This window comes from Oncorhynchus keta, chromosome 2, assembly GCF_023373465.1.
Source record: "Oncorhynchus keta strain PuntledgeMale-10-30-2019 chromosome 2, Oket_V2, whole genome shotgun sequence".
NCBI lineage: Eukaryota > Metazoa > Chordata > Actinopteri > Salmoniformes > Salmonidae > Oncorhynchus > Oncorhynchus keta.
Window position 1 is genome coordinate 42,056,693 of NC_068422.1, and position 20,578 is coordinate 42,077,270.

Consider the following 20,578-nt stretch of genomic DNA (forward strand, 5'->3'; position numbering starts at 1 on the left):
TCAAGGGGGCTGAATACGTTCGCAAGGCACTGTATATATATATATATATATATATATATATATATATATATATATATTTTTTTTAAATCAGTCAATTGAAATAAATAAATTAGGCCCTAAGCTATGAATTTCACATGACTGGCAGGAGTGCAACCATTGGTGGGCCAGGCCCACCCATGACCTCTTGTCTAAAGTTTAAAGAAGGCCAGCATCCCGGAGTAGACTCTTCATTGTTGACGTTGAGACTGGTGTTTTGCAGGTACTATTTAATGAAGCTGCCAGTTGAGGACTTGTGACGGGTCTGTTTCTCAAACTAGACACTAATGTACTTGTCCTCTTGCTCAGCACCTGGGCCTCCCACTCCCCTTTCTATTATAGTTAAAGCCAGTTTGTGCTGTTCTGGGAAGGGAGTAGTATACAGCGTTGTACGGGATCTTCAGTTACTTGGCAATTCCTCGCATGTAATAGCCTTAATTTCTCAGAACAATTATAGACTGACGAGTTTCAGAAGAAAGTTATTTGTTTCTGGCCATATTGACCCTGTAATCGAACCCAAATGCTGATGCTCCAGACACTCAACTAGTCAAAAGGCGGCCAGTTTTATTGCTTCTTTAATGAGAACAACAGTTTAAAGCTTTGCTAACATAATTGCAAAAGGGTTTTCTAATGATCAATTAAAATGATGAACTTGGATTAGCTTACACAACGTGCCATTGGAACACAGGAGTGATGATTGCTGATAATGGACCTCTGTACGCCTATGTAGATAATCAATTTAAAAAATAAATCTGCCGTTTCCAGCTACAATAGTCAATTACAACATTAACCATGTCTAGACTGTATTTCTGATCAATTTGATGTTATATTAATGGACAAAAATGTGTTTCATGATCAAAGATGAGGACATTTCTAAGTGACCCCAAACTTTTGAACGGTAGTGTGTGAGTATATATACACATAAAAATAATAAATATGTGTCCCTGAACAAAGGAGGGGTCAAAATCAAAAGTAACAGGCAGTATCTGGTGTGGCCACCGGCTGCATTAAGTACTGCAGTGCATCTCCTCCTCATGGACTGCACCAGATTCGCCAGTTATTGCTGTGAGATGGTACCCCACTCTTCCACCAAGGCACATGCAAGTTCCCAGACATTTCTTGGGAGAATGGCCCTATAGCCCTCACCCTCCGATCCAACAGGTCCCAGACGTGCTCAATGGTATTGAGATCTAGGCTCTTCGCTGGCAACTCACATACCGGTCTTGCAGGGAATCAAGCACAGAACGAGCAGTATGGCTGGTGGCATTGTCATGCTGGAGGGTCATGTCAGGATGAGCTTGCAGGAAGGGTACCACATGAAGGAGGAGGATGTCTTCCCTGTAACGCACAGTGTTGAGATTGTCTGCAATGACAATAATCTCAGTCCAATTATGCTGTGACACATCGGACCCGACCATGATGGACCCTCCACCTTCAAATCGATCCCGCTCCAGAGTACAGGCCTCGGTGTAATGCTCAAACCGTCGTCAATAAACGCAAATCCGACCATCACCCCTGGCGAGACAAAATCGCGACTCGTCACTGAAGAGCACTTTTTGCCAGTCCTGTCTGGTCCAGCGACGGTGGGTTTGTGCCCCATTGTTGCCGGTGATGTAAGGCAGGTCCTCACCAGACAATAGGCCTACAAGCCCTCAGTCCAACCTCTCAGACAGTCTGAGCACTGATGGAGGGATTGTGTACCTCGGCCAGTTGTTGTTGCCATCCTGTACCTGTCCTGCAGGTGTGATGTTTGGATGTACCGATCTTGCACAGGTGTTGTTACATGTGGTCTGCCCCTGCGAGGGACGATCAGCTGTCTGTCCCGTCTCCCTGTAGCGCTGGCTTTGGTGTCTCACAGTACGGACATTGCAATTTAGTGCCCTGGCCACATCTGCAGTCCTCATGCCTCCTTGAAGCATGTCTAAGGCACATTCACGCAGATGAGCAGGGACCCTGGGCATCTTCCTTTTGGCGTTTTTCAGAGTCAGTAGAAAGGCCTCTTTAGTGTCCTAAGTTTTCATAACTGTGACCTTAACGACCGTCCCTCAGACCGTCCTGCATGTTCATTAATTGTTTATGGTTCATTGAACAAGCACAGGAAACAGTGTTTAAACCCTTTGCAATGAAGTTATGAAGTTATTTGATTTTTACGAATCATCTTTGAAAGACAGGGTCCTGAAAAAGGGCCGTTTCTTTTGTTGCTCCCAAGGCAAAGATTATGGGGGGGGTCCTGAAAAAGGGACATTTATTTTTCTGCTGAGATATACATATATATATATATATATATATATATAGATATACACATACATACATACATACATACATACATATATATATATATAGATATACATATACATACATACATATATATATATATATATATATATATATACATATATATATACACAGCTTAAGTCAGAAGTGTACATGCAATTTAGCCAAATACATTTAAACTCAGTTTCACATTTCCAGACATTTAATCCAAGTAACATTTCCCTGTGTTAGGTCAGTTAGGATCACCACCTTATTTTAAGAATGTGAAATGTCAGAATAATAGTAGAGAGAGTGATTTATTTCAGCTTTTATTTCTTTCATCACATTCCTAGTGGGTCAGAAGCTTACATACACTCAATTAGTATTTGGTAGCGTTGCCTTTAAAATGTTTATCTTGGGACAAACGTTTCGGTTAGCCTTCTTCAAGCTACCCACAATAAGTTGGGTGAATGTTGGCCCATTCCTCCTGACAGAGCTGGTGTAACTGAGGTATGTAGGCCTCCTTGCTTGCACACGCTTTTTCAAATTTTCTATAGGATTGAGGTCAGGGCTTCGTGATGGCCACTCCAATACCTTGACTTTGTTGTCCTTAAGCCATTTTGCCATAACTTTGGAAGTATGTTTGGGGTCATTGCCCATTTGGAAGACCCATTTGTGACCAAGCTTTTAACTACCTGACTAATGTCTTGAGATGTTGCTTCAATATATCCACATAATTTTCCTTCCTCATGACGCCATCTATTTTGTGAAGTGCACCAGTCCCTCCTGCAGCAAAGCACCCCTACAACATGATGATGCCAACCCCGTGCTTCACGGTTGGGATGGTGTTCTTCGGCTTGCAAGCCCCCCCCCCCCCTTTTTCCTCCAAACATAATGATGGTCATTATGGCCAAACAGTTCTATTTTTATTTCATCAGACCAGAGGACATTTCTCCAAAAAGTACGATCTTTGTCCCCATGTTCAGTTGCAAACCGTAGTCTGGCTTTTTTTTTAATGGTGGTTTTGGAGCAGTGGCTTCTTCCTTGCTGAGCGGCCTTTCAGGTTATGTCGATTATAGGACTCATTTTACTGTGGATATAGATACTTTTGTACCTGTTTCCTCCAGCATCTTCACAAGGTTCTTTGCTGTTGTTCTGGGATTGATTTGCACTTTTCGCACCAAAGTACGTTCATCTTCTAGGAGACATCTCCTTCCTGAGCTGTATGACGGCTGCGTGGTCCCGTGGTGTTTATACTTGCGTACTATTGTTTATACAGATGAACGTGGTACCTTCAGGCGTATGGAAATTTCTCCCAAGGATGAACCAGACTTGTGGAGATCCACAATTTGTTGTTGTTGTTGATTTTCCCATGATGTCAAGCAAAGAGGCACGGAGGTTGAAGGCAGGCCTTGAAATACATCCCAAGGTACACCTCCAATTGACTCAAATTATGTCAATTAGCCTATCAGAAGCTTCTAAAGCCATGACATCATTTTCTGGAACTTTCCAAGTTGTTTAAAGGCATAGTCAACTTAGTGTATGTAAACTTCGACCCACTGGAATTGTGATACAATTAATTATAAGTGAAATAATCTGTCTGTAAACAATTGTTGGAAAAATGACTTGTCATGCACAAAGTAGATGTCCTCTCCGACTTGCCAAAACTATAGTTTGTTAACAAGAAATTTGTGGAGTGGTTGAAAAACGAGTTTTAATGACACCAACTTAAGTGTTTGTAAACTTCCGACTTCAACTGTATACACACACACAAACGTTTGGACACACCTACTCCTTCCAGGGATTTTCTTTATTTTTTTACCATTTTCTACATTGTAGAATAATAGTGAACACATCAAAACTATGGAATCATGTAGTAACCCAAACACCAACATACAGGTAACTGACAAAATAATAGAAACACTTGAGTAAATAAGGGATACAAGGTATATTGAAAGCAGCAATTAACACCCCATCATGCTTAGGGTCATGCATAAAAATGATGCGCAGGCCATTTTTTTTCGCTACCATGGCTATGCCTCGATAAGATGACAATTCCCCCATCCACAGAGCACGAGTGGTCACTGAATGGTTTGACGAGCATGAAAATGATGTAAACCATATGCCATTGTCGTCTTGGTCACCAGATCTCATCCCAATTGAACACTTATGGGAGATTCTGGAGCGGCACCTGAGACCCCCCCACTTGTAGAATCTATGCCAAGGTGCATTGAAGCTGTTCTGGCTCGTGGTGGCCCAAAACCCTATTAAGACACTTTACATTGGTGTTTCCTTTATTTTGGCAGTTACCTATTTGTGTTCCATAAGCAACGAGCGGGCGAGACAGTAGAGGATGATCTCACTCAAAATAAGAGACCTCAAACAGACCTCAAAACGTCTGTCCATGTGCTCCACTAAAAGCCAGGAAGTGCAGCAGCGTTCTGGGCCTCATTCTGTCTGTACAGGGGAATGTTATTTATGAAGCCCTCATGCACTACATTGAATACCAACACTCCAGTCTGAGCACGCTCAGTAGAGGTAGGGGAAAGGCGCGAGAGACCTCAAATGGATGAAAGGTGGGGCCTAAGGGTTGGAGATATCTCCCCTGTGTTTGTGTAGTATGTGTGTGTCTCATCATGCATATCTGGGCAGTGTGTGTGTGGGTATTTGTGGTCTGGAATGGAGGGGTTTGTGAAAGGGGGGATACCTAGTCAGTTGTACAACTGAATGCCTTCAACTGAAATGTGTCTTCCGCATTTAACCTTTCCCCTCTGAATCAGAGAGGTGCGGGGGCTGCCTTAATCGACATCCACGTCTTCGGCGCCCGGGGAACAGTGGGTTAGCTGCCTTGCTCAGCGGCAGAACATTTTATTTTACCTTGTCAGCTCAGGGATTCGATCCGTCAACCTTTCGGTTACTGGCCCAATGCTCTAACCACTAGGCTACCTTTGTGTGTGGGTAGTATGTGGGGTTAAACTGCGAGTTGTGTGTGTCTCCCTATGTATTGGTGTGCGTGTGTGTGGGTGTCCCCATGCTAGACTTTGAGAGTGTGTGCATGTCTCCCACACGCGTGCCTGTGCGAGTGGTTTCCCAGAAGTCAGCTAGGCCTGCTCCCGTTGAAGTTGTGGAACTAACAGAAAGCTCCTTGCTGAGCTAAGGATTTTTAAAATAATTTTTTACTGTATCCCACTTTTGATTGTTCACAGTAACATTTCAGCCAAACATGACACCTCTAGCCTACAGTACATATCCATACAACCACTCACAGGGAGGGATTTCACCTTCACAGTGACTGAATCAACAGAGCCAATGCATTTCTTGTAGTATGATTGTGTGTTTGAAAATCTCTTCCCAAACTGCACGTCTAAAGAGGCCGTTTAAAGACTCCACCCCAGAGAGTCTTGACACCAAGTGATCAAATGACCCAGCTTTTAGTTAAATGGGCTGTCAGTTCAGCTGCACGCAGATGGCGGGCGGGCAACACTGCCTCTGCTAATGCGCGCCTATATTATTGTTTTGTCTCCAGTTGACTGTGGCCTGCCCGCCGGTGGAGGAGGAAGAGAATCTGTAAGGAAGTGGATCTGATAGCTTCAAGTGGTGTGAACATCAACAGGCAGGAGGGAGTGGAAAGGCCCCGTTCACACTAAACCAGAGGGTTGGATCTGGTCCAAACCAGACTCCTCTCCTCACTACCACCCTAATCATACAACTGATAGTCAAGCCACCCAGACACCTACAAAAGTATGTGGAATCCAGGATTCTCTCCCCCTTTCACTACAGCTCACTACCTATTGGCATTCCACGGGAGTTCTGATTTTTAAAACGTTTTATTCCCCTTCTCAACACTCACGTGTAACAAATGACTCGTCTTCAGAGTCTCATGGGTGCTCCAAGTTTTCACAGTGTAAGTTCAAGCTGTATCACATCCGGTCGTGATTGGGAGTCTCAACTGGCCCAGCATTGTCCGGGTTTGGCCGTCATTGTAAATAAGATTTTGTTTGCTTAGTTAAATAAGGATTCAATTTAAAAATGTAAAATAACCTCTCCCCCACCTCTGTGTTTAAAATGTAAACTTTCAATATATGAGCAGGTCCTCAGAAGCTGGAACAAATGTAATTCTGTATACCATAACGGTGTGGCAAATATCTCCCTACACCCCTCTCCTGACCCTCAGATAGGTGCCAGTGTATACAGTGGCAAGAAAAAGTATGTGAACCTTTTGGAACTACCTGGATTTTCGCATAAATTGGTCAGAAATTTTGATCTGATCTTCATCAAAGTCACAACAATAGACAAACACAGACTGCGTAAACTAATAACAAAAGCAATTATATGTTTTCATGTCTTTATTGAACACACTGTGTAAACATTCACAGTGCAGGGTGGGAAAAGTATGTGAACCCTGGATTCAATAACTGGTTGACCCTCCTTTGGCAGCAATAACCTCAACCAAATGTTTTCTGTAGTTGCGGATCAGAACTGCACAAAAGTCAGAAGGAATTTTGGACCATTCTTTTTTACAAAACGGTTTCAGTTCAGCAATATTATTGGGATGTCTGTTGTGAACTGCTCTCGAGGTCAAGCCACAGCATCTCAATCGGGTTGAGGTCAGGACTCTGACTGGGCCACTCCAGAAGGTGTGTTTTCTTCTGTTGAAGACATTCTGTTGTTGATTTACTTCTGTGTTTTGGGTCATTGTCCTGTTGCATCACCTAACTTCTGTTGAGCTTCAATTGCCGGACAGATAGCCTTACATTCTTCTGAAAAATGTCTTGGGAAATCAGTGTTCCGTCGATGATAGCAAGCTGTCCAGACCCTGATGCAGCAAAGCAGCCTCAAACCATAATGCTCCTTCCACCATACTTTACAGTTGGGATGAGGTTTTGATGTTGGTGTGCTGTGCCTTTTTCCTCCACACACAGTGTTGTGTGTTACTTCCAAACAACTCAACTGTAGTTTCATCTGTCCACAGAATATTTTGCCAGTAGCACTGTGGACCATCCAGGTGATCTTTTGCAAACTTCAGACTTGCAGCAATGTTTTTTTTGGACAGCAGTGGCTTCTTCCATGGTGACCTCCCATTAACACCATTCTTGTTTAGTGTTTTACTTATCGTAGACTCGTCAACAGAGATGTTGGCATGTTTCAGAGATTTCTCTAAGTCTTTAGCTGACACTCTAGGATTCTTCTTAACCGCATTGAGCATTCTGAGCTGTGCTCTTGCAATCATCTTCGCAGGACAGCCACTCCGAGGGAGAGTAGCAACAGTGCTGAACTTTCTCCATTTATAGACAATTTGTCTTACCGTGGACTAATGAACATGAAGGCTTTTAGAGATACTTTTGTAACCCTTTCCAGCTTTATGCAAGTCAACAATTCTTAATCTTAGGTCTTCTGAGATCTCTTTTGTTCGAGGCATGGTTCACATCAGGCAATGCTTCTCGTGAATAGTTTTTTATTGGGCAAGGCAGCTCTAATCAACATCTCCAATCTCGTCTCATTGATTGGACTCTCGGTTAGCTGAGTCCTGACTCCAATTATCTTTTGGAGAAGTCATTAGCCTTGGGGTTCACATACTTTTCCCAACTTACACTGTGAATGTTTAAATGATGTATTCAATATAGACAAGAAAAATACAATAATTTGTGTGTTATTAGTTTAAGCACACTATGTTTGTCTATTGTTGTGACTTAAATTAAGATCAGATCAAATTTGATGACCAATTTATGCAGAAATCTAGGTAATACCAGAGTTCATATACTTTTCTTACCACTGTGTGTCTGTGGGCCAGAGGGAGAAAAAAGTCTATCAGTGTGTATGTGAGATAATGCAGTGAGAGGCAGGGTACAATAAATATGTCACAGTAGAAAGCTGTGAAAGGCATGCTAACACCCATAAACACGGTTTCCCTCTGTCTACTGGCTCTGAGAAGGGGTTGGTCTGACTTATCAGTTAGCTGCCATACTGGCACAGTCGTTGATGGGAGTCTGTTTGTTGGAGGAAAATCAAGGGGGGCGGTGCTGGGTAAATTAGTGTTAATGTTGATTGACAGCTCTCTTCTGCCACTGGGACACCTCAGCGTCTGAAGCTAATTTTTGCCTGGAAGGTCTCAGACAGGATTCATCTGAGTGTCGATTTCGATGAAAATGTGTAACAAATTAAATCCCTAAATGGGACGGTTTATGATGGTTTCGCTATGTGGTCAATTCAGAAAAAAAGTGAGGGAAAATTAAATGGGGGAAATTGAATGGATCGCTCTCCCAGATTCGTTCTGTATCCTGTTATAGCGTGAAATTAAGAGGAAAAGTAATATCCTCCCACGGGGAATGAGCGAGATGGGAAAACGCAGTCAAGGTTTGATGTACGCGGAGTAACGAGAGCACAGTAAAGTGAGATTTGATCCATTTTGAATGAGACTTCCTAGATTTAGAACAAGGGAAAGAAAAAAACGTTAATTATTTTCTCTGTCTTAAAGGAATGCGTGAGTGTGTGTTCATAGACGGCTGATTTAACTTAACCCATCATTTCTCACTAGGACCCTGTGGATAAGGAAAATACAGAGCGTATGTGACAGAGGTCCTCGTAAGTCACTCAAGCAACTCTAGAGTTGATTATCCTCTGCATTCCATAGAAGAGGAATGCATCATTGCCATGGCTTGAAAGCGCAACCATTTTGGTCGTATATGCTCCTAAATATTTTGCTGTGCAACGTGACATTTTATTTTGGGAGCAACGGGAAGAAAAAATAAATACAAATAAATACATAATCGCAATTGTGGTAATGATTACCCGAGTGCCCAAGAGAAAATGGTCTCTCGAAAACTCCTCGGACCAGCCCATTATTCAAGCCATTATTGGAGGGACAGCACAGCGCATGAGCAGAGAGAGGAGTTTGCAGACCACGATGGGACCACTGGGCACCGGGGCTATGGTGCTAAAATGTCCCACCTCTCAAAATGTAGGCCTACTGCTGATAAAGTTAACAACGCACTGGCTATTTTATCTAGCTAGCTACCATAATGAATAGGTAGATGCAGTTATGTCGATTACAGAAACGGTGCAGAGCTGGTGTACACGGAAATGCGCCATTCTCCTGTTTAGCTAGACGCCGCTTGTAATAGACTTGTGCGCCCTCGTCTCCACATTTTCAGCGCCATAGCCAACTTTCAATTACTGTTACGGTCATTTCAATAAATCTATAAGTAGCACTAAGTGGTTCAAATGAGGTATCCTACATTTGGTTGGCTGTCATGTTCCAGTAAATTCATTTGATACATTTTTCAACTGTGCTTATTACGCAAAAAGATTAAAGCTACCAATTTAGTGCATGCATGCATTGCATGATCAATGTTGCGAATGTGAAGCGCAAATCATAGGCCAATCACATGTGGATGCTCAAGACATTTATTTTTTATTTCAGATGCCTATATTAATGAATAGGCAGGTCCATCTGAATTCTGCTGCAGTTGCTTGCCTGTTTGCCCTACTGACGTCAAAGTCCTTTGTTTCAGAATGTCAAACGTCCAAATGTACATTACAAACCTTTAGTTTAAAATGAATATTGTTTCTTTTTTAGGGATCAAATGTAATGAATCTCAATTTCATTTACACAATGTAGAAACCTAATATTCCACCAATGACTTTCTCTCAATGACAGATATCAACACTGTAGCTTTTATAATAAACAAGCGTCTTTACAGTGCTACAGATTCGTTTTTAGGGCACAACATGTGCTTCACAAGTAGCTAGAATTCATAAAGGCTCAATACATGCTATATACCAATCAATTTCAAAATATGACCATCTTCTGGTGCTCCAAATGTTATGTTGTGCTCCTCGCTTTAAGTTGGGAGCACGAGTGCTACCAATGCATTTAATAAACTGCAGAGCCCTGGTCATGGCCCATAGGGAGTACAGTTGTAAAATACTCTCTCCCACTCTGACATGCAGTCCAGTATACACGAAAAACAGTCACAGGAAGCAAACAAAATGGAAGAAAATAAACAAAATATGGGGTCAGAACAAGTGAAGGAGGGGAAAGGAAAAGACATTGGTGACATACAAGCACTTCCAAGAATAGATGTAATGAAGTGGCTTTAGGAGGTACGACGTTAACTGCCGCCTCTCTTCAAACAATTCAAAATACAATTCAATGACGCGAGTCAGGCATGCCTAAAAATAGGGTGCCGAATATAGCCTACGCTAAAAATACGAGCGCTTTTAAATGAAACAGTGCTGAGTTGAGGAAGGGAGGAGGGGCATGGCATGGGGGTAAAAGAGACTTTACAATGTCAGCAACTCAAATAGCCCCACCAAACTATGCACATTGTGTGAGTGGAGAGGGGCTAGGGTATCAGACAACCACAGTAAGCACTCATAAACCGGATGGGAACACATTTTAATTTGATGCTCAAAAGCCAAATAAGCTGGGGCCTTAGGAACTGACCCATCCTCCTTACGCAACCCAGAGAGTAAAGGGCAGAAGGCAAAATAAAGAGAATGAAGACTGTGGGAAAACAGTTAAAGAATGTGAATCTAGATCCCAATTACTGGGACATATCCTTCTCAACAGCGGGTGGCTGGTTGTGACCTTTTCAACTTGTGTGCTTTTACATCTCCGACCCTAATTTATGAGGCACTAGCATCTTGCCAAGCATAAATGAATCCATTGAGCGAAAGAAGAGTAAAAGAGGGAGAGCGGGCAGGAAAGGAAAGTAAAATAACACTTTTTGAGCAAACCCCTACCGACTTTGCCAAGCTAATTAGGAAAGGCAATGAGACAGCTCCAAACATGGCTGTGAATGTTAAGTGGCACGACAGTGGCGGTGCAAGACGAAGCAAGGGCTGGGTATTATGACTGTGCACCCAGGAGCACCCAGCCCCAACCTCCAGACATCTAAAGATCTGTTTGTTATTTAGAGTGTTCACATTCAGACTGAAACATCTTTAAAGTGAATTGCTCTGAAGGCTGTTCTGCTCAGTGGCGATGTTAGGACTTGTTTATTCGAAGTCGCCGGGTAAAGTTTCTATTTAGTATGCGTCGGTGGATTTCTAATTAGCCGGCGATGATTCACTGATTGTACATGTACATTTTTGAAAATTAAACCAAATGAAAGTCCCTGATAAGCCTAGCAGGCAGGGTACAACTATTGGCGTGGACATTTTGCAGGGACATCTTCAGAGAATGTGAGCAGGGTCCTACGGATCCCATTTCAATATCGACACCTGACATTCCATTAGACATCGTGGGGATAAGAGCCTCAGCAAAATAAGAGACTGGTGTTCAAGTGGTGTGTTGTCATGGAGGTCTAGAAGGTTCAGGTCTCCGAATGATCGGGCTCCCTGACCCAAGTGATTTCAGTATTAAAGAGGTGGTAGCAGGTGGCGGTGGCTTTTCTCAAACAGATTACAACCTCCCTCATATTTTTCATTCCCCTGGGTTCATTCTCTGGGTGGCCCTGGGTTTTGTGATGGAGCTAAGAGGCGGAGAGAGGAGGTTGAGTGCACCCTTCTGTGCCCTGGTAAATTATGGAGGCTGAATCCCAAATGACACGGCTGAGACTTCTCCGTCGCTCCTCCTCCTCCGGAAGACCTGCGCGGCTACTGTTAAACACGCATTATTAGAGGGGCAGCTCGGTAGAACAAGCAGATGAGGTGTATGGTGAAATCAAATCCAATTTTATGTCACATGCTTCATAGACAACAGGTGTAGACTAACAGTGAAATGCTTACTTAAGGTCCTTTTCCAATGCAGAGTTGACAGAGAATAACAAATATAAATAGAGTAAAAATAACAATGATATATATATATATATATATATATATATATATATATATCGATCGATCTATATTTAAATATATATATATTTATATTTATCAAACTTGTTTAGAAGTCTTATGGCTTGGGGGTAAACGCAGTTCAGGGTCCTGTTGCTTCCAGACTTGGTGCATTGGTACGGCTTGCTGTGCGGTAGCAGAGAGAACAGTTTGTGGCTGGGTGGCTGGAGTCTTGGTGGCTGGATACATTTTTTTGGGCCTGACACCACCTGGATGATGTACTGGGCCGTATGCACTACCCTCTGTAGTGCCTTGAGGTCGGATGCCAAGCAGTTCGCAAACACAGTGGTGATGCAGCCAGTCAAGACGCTCACTATGGTGCAGCTGAGCTGTGGTCCTTCTGTAGCTCAGTTGGTAGAGCATGGCGCTTGTAACGCCAGGGTAGTGGGTTCGATTCCCGGGACCACCCATACGTAGAATGTATGCACACATGACTGTAAGTCGCTTTGGATAAAAGCGTCCGCTAAATGGCATATATTATTTATTATTTAGCTGTAGACATTTTGAGCATCTGATGGCCCATGCCAGCTCTTCAGCCTCCTGAGGGGGAAGAGGCGTTGTCATGACCTCTTCACGACTGTGTTGGTGTGTTTGGGCCATTATAGATCCTTAGTGATATGGACACCGAAGAACTTGAAGCTCTCGACCCGCTCCACTACAGCCTCGATGTGAATGGGGGCGTGGCTCAGCCCTCCAATTCCTGTAGTCCAGGATCAGCTCCTTTGTCTCACTGTTGTCAAAGGAGAAGTTGCTGTCCTGGCACCATACTGCCAGGCCTCTGACCTTCTCCCTATAGGCTGTCTCATCGTTGTCGGTGATCTGGCCTACCACCATTGTGTCATCGGCAATCTTAATGTGTGCGCAGCCACACAGTCATGGGTGAACAGGGAGTACAGGAGGGGACTAAGCACGCACCTCAGAGGCCCCGTCAGGAAGTCCAGGATCCAGTTGCAGAGGGAGGTGTTCAGTTCCAGGGACCTTAGCTTAGTGATGAGCTCCAAGGGCACTATGGTGTTGAATGTTGAACTGCAGTCAATGAACAGCATTCTCACGTAGGTGTGGATTTGTTTGGCGGTATGCGAATTTGAGAGGGTCCAGGGTGTCTGGGACGATGGTGTTGATGTGAGCCATGACCAGCCTTTTAAAGAATTTCATGTCTACAAATGTGAGTGTTACGGAGCGATAGTCATTTAGACAAGTAATCTTTCTTGGGCACAGGAACTATATGCTCTGGGAAAGGTGGAAAATGTCAGTGAAGACACTTGCTAGCTGGTCAGCGCATGCTCTGGGTATGCATCCTGGTAATCCATCTGTCCCTGCGGTCTTGTGAATGTTAACCTGTTTAAAGGTCTTACTAACATCGGCTACAGAGCGCGAGTGTCTGGAACAGTTGGTGCTCTCACGCATGGGTCAGTGTCGCTTGCCTCGAAGCAAGCATAGAAGGCATTCAGCTCGTCTGGTAGGCTTGTGTCACTGGGCAGCTTGTGGCTGGGTTTCCCTCAGTAATCTGTGATATTTTGCAAGCCCTGCCACATACAACGCGCGCCAAAGCTGGCGCAGTAGGATTTGATCTTAGTCCTATATTGATGCATTGCCTGCTTGATGGGTTGTCGGAGAGCGTAGCGCAGGGGTGTCAAACTCATTCTATGGAGGGGCTAGTGTCTTCGGGTTTTGTTTAAGACCTAGACAACCAGGTGAGGGAAGTACTTTACTAATATGTGATCTTAATTCATCAATCAAATATAAGTGAGGAGAGAAAACCTGCAGACACTTGGCCCTCCGTGGAATGAGTTTGAGAAGTGGCATAGCAGGATTTCTTATAAGCGACTGGGTTAGTGTCCCGCTCCTTGAAAGAGGCAGATCTAGCCTTTACCTCAGTGTGGATGTTGCCTGTAATCCATGGCCTCTGGTAGGGATATGTATGTACGGTAACTGTGGGGGCAACGTCTTCGATGCATTTATTAATGAAGCAGGTGACTGATGTGGCAAACTCTTTTCTCAATGTCATTGGATGAATCCCAAAACATATTTGAGTCTGCTCTCGCAAAACAGTCCTGTAGCTTAGCATCTGCTTCACCAGACCACTTCCAAATTGAGTGAGTCACTGGTACTTCCTGTTTGAGTTTTTGCTTGTAAGCAGGAATCAGAAGGATAGCGTTATGGTCAGATTTGCCAAATGGAGGACGAGGTAGAGCTTTGTATGAGTCTCTGTATGTGCAGTAAAGGTGACCCCTCTAGTTGCATAGGTGAGACGTTGGTAGAAATGAGATAAAACGGATTTCAGTTTTCCTGCATTAAAATCACCGGACACTAGGAGCGCTGCCTCTGGATGAATATTATCTTGTTGGCTTATGGCCCTATAGAGCTTGGTTTGTGGTGGTAAATAGACAGCTACAAAAAATGGATGAAAACTCTCTTGGTAAATAGTATGGTCTACAGTTGATCATGAGGTATTCTAACTCAGGTGAGCAGAACCTCGAGACTTCCTTAATATTCAAAATCGTGCACCAGCTGTTGTTAACAAAGAGACATACATCCCCGCCCTTGAGTTTATGAGATGTTGCCGGTCTGTCCTGCAATGCATAGAAAAACCAGCTAGATTTATATTAACCAGGTCCTCGTCCAGCCACGACTCCTTGAATAATAGGATATTACTGTGCCATTATAGGCAAGCTCTTGGTGGCATATTGGGTCCAGCATGTTCAAATTCTAGGTTTCTTTACATGTACCGCCCCCTGACACCGATCTAAGATCCATTTAGCATTTCCTCCTAAATGGTTTAGGCTGTGATTTCAGGATAACTGATCCTAGATCTGTGCCCGTGGGCACTATCGTTACCTGTACATCCTTGAATTTGTCCCTCAGGTCCATGAGGCGGTTGTAGGCCTTGATGGCCTCTGCAAACTCTCCAACGCCGGTGCAGACGGCGATGAAGTGCTCCCAGGTCTGCCAGTGTTCGTAGTTACACTTCAGAGCATCCTGCAGGTTGTGGAACGCCTTGGTCCTGACAGACAGTGGGACAGACAGGGCCTGGAATTAGTGGTGTCAAGTGAAGTGTTTTTACATGGCTGGTGCTCATGATATTTTTCAGGAGCAGCTTACAAAGTCTTATGGAATTAATATAAAGTTGAGATGCACACAGACTTTGGAGTAAATCATGCATTACTGTCAATGGGATATTTGTACCAATTTGAGTTACTCAAAGGGATAGTGCAAGATTCTGGCAAACAAGCCCTTTCTCTACTTACCCAGAGTCAGATGAGCTCATGAATACCATTATGTTTATGTACAGTTTGAAGGAAGTTGAAGGTAGTTTCATGAGCCAATGCTAACCAGCGTTAGCGCAATGACTGGAAGTCTACCGGTAAGCTAGTTAGCACTGGCTCACGAAACTACCCTCAATATAATTATCAAAATCTCGCGCTATTCCTTTAAGTTTGGATTCGGTCCTACCCGTCATTTCTACAGTTCAGTAATTAGTCACGATTTCAGGTGAGGTGCCAGTATCTCTGTAACTTCAGCAGATGTCCAGAGGTGGAGCATAGCCAAGCATGACTGACATGGCTGCCTGCCCTCTGTGTCTGACACCTCAGTGAGACGCAGGCTACATAGTTAGCGCTGGGCTGTCACAACCGCCCTGATTCTCTCCCTCTGATCCACCTGCACTCACACACACACCACAGGCTCCAGCCTCTTCAACAGAGAAGGCTTCGACTGAATTAGCCCAAGCGCTAACCAGGTAGAAGTCTCCACACTTTTTAATTTCAGGCCTGAAAGCACAGACCTGATTTGAACAGGGGCTGAGGGGGGAAAGTTTCCCAAGAAAGAAACAGTGGCGAGTCCTGCTTCCCAAACAGAGAGTCCTGCCAGCAAGAGCTGGTGGTTTTCAGGGGAAATAAGCGAACCTGCCCATCTTGCAGGGGTGAGAATGTTCTAATTGACTTAAGCTTAACAAATCTGTCTGATGCCCTCGTCAGGGTCAGCAGGGGTGTACCTAGGTCCTGTGGTAAAATCAGGAGGGCGCTACGATGTTATCTTTCCCATTACTACTGCCCGGTGAGTTTCGGGAAGTAATTGAAAAGCATTGAAGTCAGTTACGAGACCAAACTAATGACCAGAGAAGTTGGAGTGGGGTGAGAAAAAAAACAACCTTGTAAACATCAATCTGTTTCACTAGTGTGTAAATCAGTGCTATCTGTGGGGTTATGCAGGCTGGCGATGTTCTGTTTGATAAGTGTTGTAATGTCCTTCCACAGACAACATCTCGTCTCAACCCCCACTCTTTGATACCCCTCTCCAGCCAAAAATCAATACGGTCAGGTTGAATGGAGGCCTGCTGGCTGACGATTCCCTCTCACTGTCTCTGTGAGAGTGACATGTCCTTGATCAGTACGGGTAGCGGCCTGGGAAACTCAGGGATATCAGGGCTGATCACATCAACGTTCGAGTCCTCTGTCTTTGTTCTAGCCTTGTGTCAATCGGCACCAGGGGGGTGGATGGATGGGCAGGTGAGTGAGTGACCAAGTGAGTAGCAGTGAGAGCCACCAAGACCAGTTGGCTCAATAATATAATTCCTCACCCTAAAGCGAACCTCCAGTCCAGTCAATTGTTTGTGAGCTGGGGAGAGGAGGCTCTCGACTAGACTGAGGGACCCTAAATTCAAAACCAGGAGACATTCGAACATTGAGCCAGTCACTCGTTGATGGTACGTATGACTGAATTCTACATCTTCCAGAGTCCTAATTCTGTTCAATCTTTGACAGGTTAATGGCCCAGGGGGTGCGACTGTACAGTACTCACCTCTGTCTCAGGCGGATGTAGGCCGTGGAGAGGTTGTTCCACGCCTCTGCGTTCTAAAGGAGGAAAAAGAGAGGGAGGGAGAAAAACAGTTTACACACAAGTAAGCACAGGGTTGTTTAGATACCGTGGCAGAAGACTAACTCCCTCAGAGCAGAAATCGGTTCTGCCGAGTGCTCTAGGAGTACATTCCCTCCCGATGCATTGGGCACACAGGTGCCGTATGGGTCATTAAGTTGGATTGGAAAGACTGCTGGAGGACAAGAGTGTTATAACTGGGGCTACGGTAAGGGTGTGTTCTCAGTTTGTCTGAGTGTGTTTGTGTGTGCGCATTTGTGAGAGTAATGGAAAAATAGAGTGGGGGAGGGGGGTAGAGGGAGTGACAAAATGAGAGGAATGGTATTTTAATGGTCGCACTGCGCATTCATGTGATCGACTCTGTCTTCCTATACAGTGCCATCAGAAAGTATCACTTCTTCCACATTTTGTTGTATTACAGCCTGAATTTAAAACAGATTAAATTGCGATTTTTTGTTATTATCAATGGCCTACACACAATACCCCATAATGTCAAAGTGGAATTATATTTTTTCGAAATGTTTACAAATTAATAAAAAAATGAAAAGCTGAAACGTCTTGAGTCAATAAGTATTCAACCCGTTTGCTATGGCAAGTCTAAATAAGTTCAGGAGGAAAAATATGATTAACAAGTCACATAATAAGTTGCATGGACTCACTCGGTGTGCAATTATAGTGTTTAACATGTTTTTTTTTAACGACGTCATCATCTCTGTACCCCACACATACAATTAACTGTAAAGTCAACCAGTCAAGAATTTCAAACACAGATTCAACAACAAAGACCAGGGAGATTTTCCAATGCTTCACAAAGGGCCCCTATTGGTAGTTGGTGAAAAAAGAAGAAGAAAACAGACATGGAACATCCATTTGAGCATTGTCAAGTTGTTAATTACACGTTAGATGGTGTATCACTACACCCAGTAACTACAAGGATACAGGCGTCCTTCAGTTGCCGGAGAGGAAGGAAACCGCTCAAGGATTTCACCATGAGGCCAATAGTGACTTTAAAACAGTTACAGAGTTTAATGGCTGTGATGGGACAAAACTTAGGATGGATCAACAACATTGTAGCAACATTGTAACAACATTACTCCACAATACTAACCTAATTGACAGAGGGAAAAGAAGGAATGATACACAGAATAAAAATATTCCAAAACATGCATCCAGTTTGCAACAAGGCACTAAAGTAATACTGCAAAAACCGTGGTAAAGCAAGTAACTTTTTGTCCTGAATACAAAGTGTTATGTTTGGGGCAAATCCAATAAAACATTACTGAGTACCACTCTCCATATTTTCAAGCGCAGTGGGAAGTTTTTCAGGATGAAAAAGAAACGGAATGGAGCTAAGCAAAGGCAAAATGCTAGAGGAAAACCTGGTTCAGTCTGCTTTCCACCAGATACTGGGAGAATAATACTTCATCTTTCAGCAGGAAAATGACCTGAAACACAAGGTCAAATCTAAATAGGAATTGTTTACCGAGACAGTGAATGTTCCTGAAAGGCCGAGTTAACGTTTTGACTTAAATCTACCTGACAATCTATGGCAAGACCTGAAATGGCTGTCTAGCAATGATCAACAACTGATTTGACAGAGCTTGAAGAATTAAAAAAATAATAAATGGGCAAATGTTGTAGACTCCAGGTGTGGAAAGCTCTTAGAGACTTACCCAGAAAGACTCACAGCTGTAATCGCTGCCAAAGGGGCTCCTACAAAGTGTTGAGTCATTGGTGTGAATACATATGTAAATGAGATATTTCTGCAGTTCATTTGCCAACATTTCTAAAAACATGTTTTCACTGTCATTATGGGGCAGTGTGTGTGGAGGAAAAAAATATATTTAATCAATTTTTAATTCAGGCTGTAACAACAAAATGTGGAATAAGTCAAGGGGTATGAATACTTTCTGAAGGCATTGTACGTGGTGATGTAAGGCCTGACATAGGGAGGAAGGCGTTGTAGTAATATAGTATGTACTTACATCTGGCTCCAGTCCCACACACACACATCTGTAAGGCCCTGGCAGCTCCCTAATAGCCCTCCAGGGCAAAGTAGGCACAGCCTAGGGTGAACCACCAAGCTGTAGAAACAAGACAAACACAGTGAGCAGTGTTTAGGAATCATAAACTGTTAAATGTTGAGTGCAAAATCATTTTATAGATTTCTCTATTCCAGGTGAGAATCCTGTATTATCTTCGTGCGAAATGCTAACTCTCCCCCTTGATCCACTGTAAAAACGTGCTGAGCCTACCACACTTTCTCAAGAGTCCTGCGTTCAAAACTTCCCCACCATGCTCACTGGCAGGGTCCACACAGGAACGGTGTGGGGGAGGGGGGGCAAACGCCATGTTGGCTCATGTTGCGTCCCTCCTGTGCATGTATGTTTGCTTTGGAGGAAAGCCCACCTGTCCCGGGGGGAGTGGCAGGTCCCGCTCTGCAACTAACGGGCAGGACCCATCTATGCAAATCAGCTGTGGTGTCAGTCCCCCGGACTCTTTCCCTCTTCCCCGTCTATTTTCCTTTCTTTTCCTCTCGCTCTCTCACCCTCGTTTCCCCCCCAGCTCTGATATCTGAGCCACACTCGAGTGTCTTTCCCCTCTCACCACAACATCTTATTGCTCATATCAAAGGGAGGTGGGAGACTGGCATGTACAGTATATTCCCCTATATTCTGTTTATCTTCATTCTCCAAAGAATGGCCAGAGTGATCGGTTACAAGGGCTCTCATATCTCCGTGGCAATACTTCAACAACTCCTTGAAAAATGGAGGGGGTCATTATGTCAAAACAAACTCAATTAAAACATCCTATTGCTGGCTGACCTGCTGAATTAAATATGGACAAAGGGCAGAAGAGTGAAGGAAAACAGGAAATGATTTCCCTTTCCTCTGTTCCGCTATGGCCTGGGTGAAACTGACTCCTGATTTATCCTCTTTACAGTGCCAACCTACTCTCTAAAGTGCTATTGAATGATTGATTGAATCCATCTATTCGTTAAAAAATGTGGAAATATCACTTGTAGGGAGGTTACCAGCAGGTCAGGTAGTTGAGTTCCACCCTATGAGTAGTCCTGACATGACAAGAATCCACTTCAGAGACTCAAATAATTGTTCAAATATCCTACCCAGAGCTAGCCATATCAGAGGTTAGTTTACCTGCATGGTGGTGATGCGGAGTGACTTCTTGAAGCACTTCACACACTGCTGGAAGTCCTTGGCCCGGAGGTACAGCAGGGCCTTGGAGCGCATGGCGCATGCGCTGCGATGGTTCGACAGCTCCCAGGCCCGGTTGTAGTATTGGTGGTCCAGCACCACGTCCCCCAGCAGGCATTACAGACTGGGGGACTCCTTCTCCAGCTCCCTACGCAGGATCTCCTCTGCCTGGGAGAGAGGGAGCGAGAAAGGAGGGAGGGAGTGAAACAGAGGGAATGGGGAGGAGAGAGAGGCAGGGAGAGAGGGGGAAAGAGCTTTGCTCCTTAAGACCCTCAGAGCCAGCACACTGAACATTCTCTGCTAACAATGATCAGGCTTTGATTTGGTCTGGGAATACCACAATACACTCATTGGTTAACCTC

General features: G+C 44.0%; 1 protein-coding gene across 1 annotated transcript in view; it reads right to left on the reverse strand.

Annotated features, from left to right (window-relative positions):
• Positions 1 to 20,336, reverse strand: part of LOC118400489 (tetratricopeptide repeat protein 27-like) — a 30,852-nt gene extending 10,516 nt beyond the window's left edge. Inside the window, exons 1-4 of the mRNA XM_035797410.2 lie at positions 20,160 to 20,336; positions 18,987 to 19,085; positions 16,927 to 16,979; positions 14,965 to 15,130 (exon numbers count right to left, since the gene is read on the reverse strand). Of these exons, the coding sequence (XP_035653303.1) occupies positions 14,965 to 14,997 (33 nt within the window). The 5' untranslated portion in view covers positions 14,998 to 15,130; positions 16,927 to 16,979; positions 18,987 to 19,085; positions 20,160 to 20,336. The remainder of the gene's footprint in view (positions 1 to 14,964; positions 15,131 to 16,926; positions 16,980 to 18,986; positions 19,086 to 20,159) is intronic.
• Between the last annotated feature and the right edge of the window lie 242 nt (positions 20,337 to 20,578).